The sequence below is a fragment of the Thalassophryne amazonica genome, chromosome 18 (genome assembly GCF_902500255.1).
Source record: "Thalassophryne amazonica chromosome 18, fThaAma1.1, whole genome shotgun sequence".
In the NCBI taxonomy this organism is placed as follows: domain Eukaryota; kingdom Metazoa; phylum Chordata; class Actinopteri; order Batrachoidiformes; family Batrachoididae; genus Thalassophryne; species Thalassophryne amazonica.
Window position 1 is genome coordinate 53,297,877 of NC_047120.1, and position 12,244 is coordinate 53,310,120.

Consider the following 12,244-nt stretch of genomic DNA (forward strand, 5'->3'; position numbering starts at 1 on the left):
GGGCTACGCTTCCTCCTCACAGTCACCCAGTCAGCCTGCCTTCCCGACTGCACGGGGTCTGCCAGGGGGGAACGAACGGCGGCTAAGCTACCTTGGTCCGCACCGACTACAGGGGCCTGGCTAGCTGTAGAATTTTCCACGGTGCGGAGCCGAGCCTCCAATTCGCCCAGCCTGGCCTCCAAAGCTACGAATAAGCTGCACTTATTACAAGTACCGTTACTGCTAAAAGAGGCCGAGGAATAACTAAACATTTCACACCCAGAGCAGAAAAGTACGGGAGAGACAGGAGAAGCCGCCATGCTAAAACGGCTAAGAGCTAGTAGCTACGCTAAGCTAGCGGATTCCCAAACAGGGAATCCGACACTAGACAGGCTGTGGAGCAGCACAGGTACGCACGACAACAGTGCTAAAATAAAATAAAAATCCACTAGACAGGCTGTGGAGCAGCACAGGTAACGCACAACAACAGTGCTAAAAATAAAATAAAAATAAAAATCCACAGGACAGGCTGTGGAGCAGCACAGGCAACGCACGACAACAGTGCTAAAACAAAATAAAAATCCACTGGACAGGCTGTGGAGCAGCACAGGTAACGCACAACAACAGTGCTAAAAAATAAAATAAAAATAAAAATCCACAGGACAGGCTGTGGAGCAGCACAGGTAACGCACGACAACAGTGCTAAAAAATAAAATAAAAATAAAAATCCACTGGACAGGCTGTGGAGCAGCACAGGCAACGCACGACAATAGTGCTAAATCAAAATCCACTGGACAGGCTGTGGAGCAGCACAGGTAACGCACGACAACAGTGCTAAAACAAAATAAAAATCCACTGGACAGGCTGTGGAGCAGCACAGGTAACGCACGACAATAGTGCTAAATCAAAATCCACTGGACAGGCTGTGGAGCAGCACAGGTAACGCACGACAACAGTGCTAAAACAAAATAAAAATCCACTAGACAGGCTGTGGAGCAGCACAGGTAACGCACGACAACAGTGCTAAATAAAAATCCACTGGACAGGCTGTGGAGCAGCACAGGTAACGCACGACAACAGCGCCAAAAAAAATAAAAAAAATAAATAAAAATAAAAATCCACTGGACAGGCTGTGGAGCAGCACAGGTAACACACGACAACAGTGCCAAAAAATAAAATAAAAATCCACTGGACAGGCTGTGGAGCAGCACAGGTAACACACGACAACAGTGCCAAAAAATAAAATAAAAATCCACTGGACAGGCTGTGGAGCAGCACAGGTAACACACGACAACAGTGGTAAAAAATAAAATAAAAATCCACTGGACAGGCTGTGGAGCAGCACAGGTAACGCACGACAACAGTGGTAAAAAATAAAATAAAAATCCACTGGACAGGCTGTGGAGCAGCGCAGGTAACACACGACAACAGTGCCAAAAAATAAAATAAAAATCCACTGGACAGGCTGTGGAGCAGCACAGGTAACACACGACAACAGTGCCAAAAAATAAAATAAAAATCCACTGAACAGGCTGTGGAGCAGCGCAGGTAACACACGACAACAGTGCCAAAAAATAAAATAAAAATCCACTGAACAGGCTGTGGAGCAGCGCAGGTAACACATGACAACAGTGCTAAAAATAAAATAAAAATCCACTGGACAGGCTGTGGAGCAGCACAGGCAACGCACGACAACAGCGCTAAAATAAAATAAAAATCCACTGAACAGGCTGTGGATTGCTGCTTGCAGTCCTAGTTTTATTTGCTATCTCTTTCTATTAACTGTTCATTTAATGTTTGATAATAAATCTTTTTAAGTAATGTTTTGAAAATAAAACATTGTGGGAGAGGCAAAAAAGTGAGTAAAACCACCTTAAAATATTTAGAACCACAAACAAACTTGATTCTTGGTTTGTTTATTTATTTTGCCATTAAAATTGGCCATCGCTTATTAAAATAAAATAACTTCTGAAGGCCAGGGCTTCTCAAAGTCTGGGGACTATTTAATCACAGCACAAACAAGGTCAGTAGGCTGAGCGAGTCCAAGTGAGGTTTGTCATTCAGTAGTGTTTGAACGTGGAGGATTGTAGATATCCCTCCGCTCAGTGCTTTACAGGCTGCTGCAGCGGAGGCAGGGGAGACCTGCTGCCACTCGGTGACAACAGAGACTTTCACTTTCAGTCACCAAACATCAGAAAAGTCTCCAGTAATGCCAGGAAAAGTAGCTGGATTTGTCGCGAGTCGCTCTTGAGTAGGTAGGGGTGTTATTTCAAAAAATTTGGAAAATTATAAATTTTTGCATGGAATGTGGAAATATTCCATATATATAACCATAGCACGATCAATTTTGGGTCATTTGGTTCCAAAAACCGATATGGACGGAGCCAGTGAAGATATCAGGTTCAAAAATCGCCAAAAATATCAAGGAAAATGTCATATCTTAAGAACCACTGCATCTAGAGACTTGAAATTTGGCTCCAAATGTTGCTTGACCACAGGTTTATATTCAGCTTCTATAGTAACAATAAGCCTATCTGGTGTTTTTTAAGAGTACTTGACAAAAAACCTAATTTCAGTACATATGTTACGATCAATTGTAACAAACAAAATCTATGTAGTTTTTATTTCAGGAACATCAGTTGAGTATAATCATCACATGTAAAGAATGACATGGCCACAATGAACTAATTATAAGCAACAGAGTGGTTTTCTACGTCAACAGCACATATATGACACGCGTTACTTGAAATTTTCAAACGCTCCGTCCATATGGGTTTTTGGAACCACATGACCCAAAATTTATCCTGCTATGGTTTATTCCATGTATATTTCCATATTCCATGCAAACATTTATATATTTCCCAATTTTTTGAAGTAACACCCCTCCCTATCTTGAGAAAATATGTCATCAAGAGGGTTTGGAAAGTTGCCAGAATTAGTGAGAAAGTCACCAAGTTGGCAACACTGAATGTAAACACACACAATGTGAACTCACCCATGCACAGCCCTGTATGCAACCAAACGTCTCGTACGGAAACGGTTCAATACAAATACATGTATCGTTACACCCTTGCTAATTAGTATTATATATATGAGGTCTGTCCGAAAAGTAACGGACCTTTTTATTTTTTTCAAAAACTATATGGATTTGAATCATGTGCGCTTGCATCATCAGCCAAGCTTGAACCTTTGTGCGCATGCGTGAGTTTTTTCACGCCTGTCGGTTGCGTCATTCGCCCGTGGGCAGGCTTTGAGTGAGCACTGGTCCAGCCCCCTCATCGGATTTTCATTGTCAGGGAAATGGCTGAGTGACTGCCGCTTTGCTCCATGAAAATTTTTTCAGAAACTGTGAGAGACAGCCAGGTGGAAACCATTCGGAAAATTCAGATGGGTTTCGGTGAAGATTCTATCGACGTCACACAGATTAAGGACCATTATAACCGGATTAAAGACGGCCCACACCGGCGGAGGGCGCGCCGCACTCCGAGCGGCCATCGACAGGCTGAAACGACCAGATCATTTCCAAAATGAAGGCTGTGTTGATCCGGGACGTCGTGTGACTACCAGAGAAATCGCAGAAAATGTGGACATCAGCACTTTTGCGGCACATTCCACTGTTACAGGAGATTTTGTAATGAAAGACGTGCGGAGGAATTCGCGCGTTGGGACAGAGCCGCTCATGGCGCACAATAAACACCTCCGTGTTGGAAGTCTCACAGGACATGTTGTGGCATGCCCAGCTGTTACACAATTTCTCGGATACTCACTCGACTGAAAAGCCACCAAAAGCCATCTGAATCTTCCAAATGGTTTCCAACACGGGGACACTAACCAGTAACTTAAGGTAATGGCCAGCTGTCTTTGGTCCTAGGTCTCGTTGCAGAATCGTTGAGTACCACTGGAAGAACTTTCTGTCAAATGAGCAGTTATCTAGGGAAAGTCTGCTGACGCATACCGGCAAATGGCCTTGAGGCACTGTGAACATGATCCAGCATACAGGTACCTCAATGCTGAGGACCCCAGCAACTGGAAGAGGCCAAGGGGACACGCACATATCACCAGACTGTAGCAGATAGTTGTGTACTTTTAGGAGGTGTGGATAGACCAGTTGTTTGCCTGAATGGTTGCCATTCAAGATCACGGGTGATTCCACAATGTGGCAGATGTGGCAAAATGTGGCACTAGTGCAGACCTGGGCTGACCCTAACCTGTCAAGGAACAACACATGAATCTTAATGAAAGAAATCAGGCACATGTAGATTGTCAGCACCAAAGGACTTTTATTGACGCATGCTGTTCACTGCATTGCAAATAAAATAATAAAATGCGAAAATGTAGCAAAGTTATACCTTAAGTGTAAAATCATCATTAAGATAAACAAACCTTCTCAGCTCTGCCGAACAGAGATAAAGATAACAGTTAAAGTCCTCTATGCAGAAACCTCCTTTTGTATTGTTAGTACTTCCATTGTGTTGTGGTAGTTTGCAACACATCTGTATATTTGCTTGTGTTGTACGAATTTGCAGCAGACACTTTATCAAATTTCATTGTTGTCTGTGCTGAAGGTTGTATTTGTTTGTGATCTCTGTGTTTACAAGCCATTTTTTACATAAGTACATGTGTCGAATTGACGCAGGTATTTTTTTTTGAGTTTGTATTTTCATTTGCTAGCATTGTCTTAATTTGTAATTATTGTGGTTTGTATTAGCCGTCGTGGAAAAGTGATAGCAACCTTTGACAGAACATGGGTATCTCAGCCCATTCCAAAACACCAAAAATGAATAAGTGTTGATGGTTATGTTGATGTTTCAAACTTTAACATTGCTGTACTTTCTCTTTGTGCTTTCCTCTTGGCTTAATTTTCTGAAATTTTCAGTTTTCTGAACTTTTCCTCCCTTACCCTCTCTTTCTGCCTTCTCTATTTTTTTCTGGTTCCTTTCTACAGTACGTGGCATTTGGCTCCTTATTCTTCATCCTCATTTCCATCTCCACTTTCTGCATGGAGACGCATGAGGCCTTCAACACCATCATCAACAAGACAGAGAACTTCACAGTGGGCAACATGACCCGCGAGGAAATTGTATACGAAGTAGTGACTGACAGCTGGTTAACGTACGTGGAGGGCGTGTGCGTCATTTGGTTCACTATTGAGGTTCTTCTGCGGGTCACCTTCTGCCCTGACAAATTTGAATTCTTCAAAAGCACCCTCAACATAATTGACTTTGTTGCTATCCTGCCCTTCTATCTGGAGGTAGGCTTGAGTGGTCTGTCCTCCAAAGCTGCCAAGGACGTCCTGGGGTTCCTCCGTGTTGTCCGATTTGTCCGTATTCTCCGAATCTTCAAGTTGACCCGTCACTTTGTGGGACTTCGTGTCCTTGGCCACACCCTCCGAGCCAGTACCAATGAATTCCTCCTGCTCATCATCTTCTTAGCTCTTGGTGTCCTCATCTTCGCAACTATGATCTACTATGCTGAACGAATTGGCGCCTCCCCAGATGACCCTACAGCCAGTGCCCACACTAACTTCAAGAACATCCCCATTGGATTTTGGTGGGCTGTTGTGACCATGACCACGCTGGGCTATGGAGATATGTACCCAGAGACGTGGTCAGGGATGTTGGTGGGTGCATTGTGTGCCTTGGCTGGTGTGCTAACCATTGCTATGCCTGTTCCTGTAATTGTCAACAACTTCGGCATGTACTACTCTCTTGCCATGGCCAAACAAAAGCTACCTAAAAAGAAGAACAAACATATCCCACGAGCGCCTCAACCAGGGTCTCCCAACTACTGCAAACCAGATGCCCTTGCAATGGCTACTGCATCCCCACAAAGGATCTTGGGAAATGTTCTAGGTGGAGTGATGGAATCTGGAGGCTTAGGGGGTGACTGCCCTCTTGCCCAAGAAGAAATAATAGAGATCAACAGAGGTGAGATGTTTGAATTTTCCACCAAACACAAGTGACATTTAATATGTTTATTCAGTGTATTTTTGCTCCAGTAATTGTAATATAAAATGATCTTTGGGTGAGAGGAATGTTGTATCATAGATATTCCATCGCACTCTCATAGATTAAGCTTCTATGAGAGTTTGATAAGATATTTACATTCTCTGTGACTGAAGTCAAGTGGAGTTTTAGATTTATAGGAAGTGGGAGTACTGTCAAGAAGTGATGCATACTTGATTCTGGCTCCACCCTGAAGAAAACTCAAACCCATCAGAACTCATGTTTATTTTATGATAAACTGGTAGTTCCACAGTTGCCTTAAGGCGCCCATCTGCCAGTGAAAAACAAACGTGAAAGAAAAATGAACTCAGTCATCTGTTAACACAAGCGAATGCTTGATGGTTTGGACTAACTTCACACATTTTGTCTTTGGCATCAAACACTAGTTTTCATTCATTCATTTTCTATACTTGCTTATTCCATTACAGGGGAGCTGGAGTCTATCCCAGCAGACACTGGGCGAAACACAGGATAGACTCTGGACAGGAAGCCTGTCTATCGCAGGGCCATCTATAGACAAACAAACACATCAAATAGTGATTTAATTTATTAATTTATTGGTAGCCAAACTCATCCACTTTGTCCAACTTGACTGGGAATCAAATCCATATCTGCATGTTGGCAGTGGTGGGCACCGTTCCGTTAATCTGCTAATTTGCGAAGATAACTTTTTCATTAGTGAATTAGTTTTACAGCTAATTTTAAATTTCCATCTTCCATTAAATTTAGTTCTGCTAACTTTCAGTCTGCTAACATTTTTTTGCTGGCATAGTGAATAAAGCTTAATGGTCAAAAACATTTGTAAACACTAAAATCATACGTTAGTTCCTGTCTGTTGTGTATTTTGCAACAGTCTGTGAGGAGCTCAGCCCTCTCCCAACAGAAGTGGGCAGGGCGGCTGCCAGCTGCTGCAAAAACATGCCATTTACTTTTCACATACAGCAATACAGACAGTGGCAAGAGACATCAAACGCAAGGGAATTTTCACTCATAGTTTCATTTATAAAACTAATTCCGGACAGTAAAAACCAACACACAAGTTGCAGTAATTTGTGTGTTGGTTTTTACAAATAAATGTGTATTTGTAAATATGTCATTTTTTTCATTTGTTAAAAAAAAAGGCTTTTGCAAAACTGAAAATTCTGTTTGTGAAGTGTGATTCAGCATTTGTGGATCACCAATCACACACATTCATCGCTTTGCTCACTTACGCAATATTGAGACCTTCTGAGTGCAAAAAAGCATTTGAGATTCACAAATATGTTGGCCTATTCACACTCCCATCCAGTAGATGGCAGTGTTCTATGCATTTTGAAGGGGGGGGGGGGGGGAGTTATGAAAGGAGACTCATTTCCCATAATGCCTTTTGGCGCGTGTCGGTTAACGCTCAAACCTTCAGAATTAGTGCATTACTTTAAAAGATATGTACAATATTTTCACTTTGTAAAAATGACAGAGTTGCTGATAATGTCGATAAACTGTCCGGAATTAGTTTTGTTTATAAATGAAACCATGAGTGAAAAGTGCCTCCTCCAATGGGACTCATAGATTTTCATACATTTCATGCTATAGAATCTGTGGATAAGCACCCATGGGTTCTCAGAGCCTAAATAGAATGTACTGATTCCTGGACAGAGTTGTTTGAAAAAGAATCTAATCATGGTTGCTTCCAAAAACAAACTTAATTACAATACATCTTGCCTTAATTGAGAAACATGACTTAGTTGGGTGCTATGGAAACCTGGGGTGTTATAGGACCTGATCAGTCAAGGAATGTTTGAAATCAAGGCTGAACTCAGCAATTTGAGTGGAAAATCTCAGTTTTATGATCCGTCTACAGTGAGGCTAATGAAAATCTTGTGGGGGCTACAGCCCCATCAAGCCACACCTTAGAGCTGTCTGTGTTTTCTGCCAAGGCTGTGCACATGAAGAAAAAATAAAATAAAATAAAATAAAGGAGATATGCAAATATGGGGGACTTATGTTGAAATGAAGAAGAAAAAAACCTAACAAAATTGGCATATAATAATTTGTCCTCTGCGACATTGCCACAAATACTTTGCAATGTCATAATATTCCACTAAGAAAAGCACAGGTTGTCATAATATAGAGACTATTAACACAGCAACACACTGAGCTGTGAGACAACGTGTTGCTTTATGGTGTTACCTCATTCATTTAAATAAAGTCATGATGTAGACTTGAGGCCGAATACAGAGAGAAGGAAAAAAAAATCAATAAAGGAAAACACGATGCTTTAATCCATGTTGGCAGGCAAAGATCGGTAACAATAAATCAGCCCTAACAAGCTATTGAGGTGTAGTTTAAAGCGATATTTCAAAACATACATCTCAATAACTGATTATAACTAGAAATGCATTCTTACTCAACTTTTTTTCTTGACATTTTTAGGGCCTCTGACTACATTTTTTAAATTTTTGTTTTGTAAACATGAAATGTATTTGAGTCTGAACAAAACATATATATCTGAACTGAATCACTTGATCAATTTACTGTTGGACCAAAATGATCTGTGGTAGGTCTGTGGACCCAGTAAATGGAGGAATGTGCAGCTTCTGGAATGATAGAAAGTTAATAGATGACAAAAATAAATTCATTTAAAATTAAAGGTGTAATCACTTTAAATTATTTTTTTGTTGAAATTTAGTTACTGTGAAGTATGTTTATTTCTGTGACATAATCACAAAATGTCAGCAAATTTTATTACTGGTAAAAGATTTATTGTTTCGGAAAGTATACTGACTTTGATCTGTAAGATATTGCAGGTGACATTAAGCACATGTGGAAGGTTCAATGTTTGTACTGCGTTCAATACAAACTGGGAACTTGGATTTCAAGACTTAAAACTAGGAAAATACAGTCATAATAAAATGTCCCAGAGTTCTTCCCAATGGGATCTCTGGTGGCCTATGTTTATCAGCTATGTCCGCCGCTGGCTTTCTTTCTATTTTGCATCATATTTTGGCAGTTTCCATTACAGTTGAAGGTCTTCTGTGTTTCTCTGGTTCCATGATGCCATTATTAGTATATGTAATAAAACCCTACTGATATGGCTTTGTTTTTTCAGGTGCCGAAGATTTATGCTATTGATACATCTGCCTATCTATAAAAGCATTAATTCCTTGCTAATGTTAACAAAATAAAAGAGAAAATGTCAAACAGATTTGGAGAGAAATACAGCTGTCTGGAAGCATATTCTGCCATCCTGGATTAATTTGTTCAGACAACCAGCCAATGTATGTCATGCTGCCTTCACTTGAATTAACAGTCACTGTATCGCACAGCTCAGCATTTTGGCCCCGCCTAGCTGCTGGCCACTTGTGTCCTTTTGCTAAAAAACACCCCATCTGATTGAAAATGGGAGGCAGCTGGTCGCTTTGCCGCTGTCTTTTGTCGCTAATATGACCAAGGGGTGATGGGGTCCCAGCCATGCTTGAGAGCATGGAAAACAATGCTGTCAGACCACCCAGTGCTGGACAAACAATGCAATGTCACCAATTGAAGTGACAAGTGGATTTTTGTCTATTTTTATTTATTTTGTTTGTTATTTTTATTTTTGTTACAAGGAACAGAAAATACAAGATTGATCTTCCTTTTATTGCTTTTTGTTCATGATGTGTGTTTATGTGGATGAGACACAAATGAAATGACATGAGTTGTTGTTGTTGGCGGCAGTTTCCTCGCTTGCGAGGATAGTGGGAAGGCCTTTTTTTTTTTTTAGTTTATTTTCTACAAGCCCTCTGGTGGCTGAAAAGTCCAATGCGGGATGCACAAGACCTGTTACACTTGGGGCAAATGAACACTTGAGTAGGCTGGGCTTGTGCTGCTGCCCGCTCTTTCTGTCTTTGACGCTTCTGGCGTGAGGCCTCACTTCTTTCTGCCTCAAACTTCAGGTTGGCGGATTTGATGCTGGAACGCCAGCTGAGTCTATCTGTAGCTAGATGCTGCCATGACTGATGCTGAATGCCTGCAAGGGAGAGCTGTTTCTTCAGCTGGTCCTTATAGCGCTTTTTGGGGGCCCCTTGGTTTCGTCTCCCTTCCTTGAGCTTGCCAAAGAGAATTAATTTTGGCATGCGTGTATCATCCATCCTGGCTACGTGGCCTGCCCAACGAAGCTGTTGTTTGAATATAATAGACTCCATGCTGGGCAATTTGGCTCTGGTAATGATGTCCTCATTTGAGACGTAGTCCTGCCACTTGATCCCGAAGATGTTTCGGAGACAACGCTGATGAAAGCGTTCCAGTAATATGATCTGCTGGCGATACAGAACCCAGGTTTCAACTCCATACAGGAGGGTAGGGACCACAATGTCTCTGTAGACCTGCACTTTTGTGGAAAGGCGCAGTGCATGATTCTGCCAGACTTTCTTTGAGAGTCGACCAAAAGAACTGCTGGCCTTGGCAAGGCGACTGTCTAGGTCCTTGGCAACAGATGTGTTGTTTGAGATAACACTACCGAGATACGTGAAGTGCTCTACTGCATTCAGGCTGGTACCCTCGATGCTGATTTGGGGTGGGGTATATGCTGTATGGGGGACCGGTTGATATAGCACTTCTGTCTTTCTCAGGCTGATGGTGAGGCCGAAGGCTCTTGCTGGTTCAGCAAAACAGTTGACAATGTGCTGCAAGGCTTGCTCCGTATGGGCGACGAGGGCGCAGTCATCTGCGAAGAGCAGCTCCATGATTAGCTGTTCTGTGATCTTAGTGTGGGACAGAAGGCGCCGCAAGTTAAACAGACTTCCGTCGGTTCTGAAGCGGATATAGATGCCTCACGAAGCATCATGCTGAAGAAGATGGAGAACAGAGTGGGCGTGAGGATGCAACCTTGTTTGATGCCATTTGAGATGGGGAAGCTGCCGGACAGAGTCCTGTTGTATTTCACTTGTCCCATCTGGCCTTCATGCAGCTGGCGGATGATGGTGAGGAGCTTTGGAGGGCAGCCAAGGCGTGCGAGAATCTTCCACAAACCCTCATGACTGACCGTGTCAAAAGCCTTGGTTAGGTCTATGAAGGCTGCATAAAGGGCCATGTTCTGTTCTCTGCACTTCTCCTGGATCTGTCTCAGGACGAAGATCATGTCGGTGGTTCCCCTGTTGGCCCGAAATCCGCACTGACTCTCGGGAGTATTTTCATGCGCTATGGTAGGGGTAAGCCTGTTGAGCAGCACTCGAGCCAAAATCTTACCTGCTATTGAGAGGAGAGTGATGCCCCGGTAATTAGAACAGTCGGACTTGTCGCCCTTGTTCTTGTACAGGGAGACAATGACCGCATCCCGAAGGTCATGTGGAACCATTTCCTTTTCCCAGCAACTGGAGAAGAGAATCTGAAGCTTGTCGAGGACTGCCTCACCTCCATTTTGGTACACCTCTGCTGGGATGCCATCTATGCCAGGAGACTTCCCTGGATTCAGCTGTGTGGTGGCCTTTCGGATCTCTTCAAGTGTTGGGGGGTCATCAAGTTCCCATTTCACCTCCACCTGGGGAATCTTCTCGATTGATGACTCTTGCACAGTGCGCTTGTCACTGAAGAGGTTTTCAAAGTGTTCTGACCAATGCTGCATAATGGTTTCCTTGTCCGTCAGAAGGGTGGAGCCGTCTGAGGAGTGCAGGGGTGCTTGCACTTGATGTGCTGGCCCATCGATGGTCTTAAGGGCTTCATAAAAGGAGCGCATGTCTCCGGCATCGGCATGTTGTTGTGAATGACATGAGTATGAACAAATAAATGATATATTATATATTCATTTCCAACAAAGTATTTTTCTGCATTGTTTATTTGTTAAAATCAAAGCTGTTATATTGGCAAAAATAATGTTGATGCTAAAAATGTTTGTGAAAAGCTCATGTTGGCCAGTATTATCACCCAACCAATATGGAGTATAGTGGTGCCATTTTACTCTTGCATGGCATGCTGGGAAACTGAGTTTCCTAGAGTGTTACTGCATCTTCACATTGTATTTAAATTTAGGTTGGTCAAAATTCTAAAATATTTCCAGAAAATGCAGATTTTGATCAGATTGGTGATCCAAGATAATGAATGTTGCATTTGAATACCAGATAACAAAAGTATAGCGTTGCAGAAGAAAATCCTTTTCATGACTTAAATGGTAAACAATATTTCAATGGGTCAACACCTTTAAACAATCAGAGATAGTAATCCGAATTTGTCCATATTGATATCAGAGCTCACATGTTGCTCCTCTGTTGTTTCCTAATAAAGCTCCATCCCGTGTTTTCTGTTGT

The 12,244-nt window shown here is 42.3% G+C and overlaps 1 protein-coding gene across 9 annotated transcripts in view; it reads left to right on the plus strand.

Annotated features, from left to right (window-relative positions):
• The window catches only part of LOC117530735 (potassium voltage-gated channel subfamily C member 1-like), a 121,389-nt gene that overhangs the window by 74,067 nt on the left and 35,078 nt on the right, over positions 1–12,244 (plus strand). For all 9 annotated transcript variants that reach the window (XR_004566439.1, XM_034193645.1, XM_034193637.1 and 6 more), the window contains exon 2: positions 4,925–5,906. Coding sequence is in view for 8 of the 9 variants with exons in the window: in XM_034193645.1 (XP_034049536.1) it covers positions 4,925–5,906 (982 nt within the window). In the remaining variant the exon portion in view is untranslated. The remainder of the gene's footprint in view (positions 1–4,924; positions 5,907–12,244) is intronic.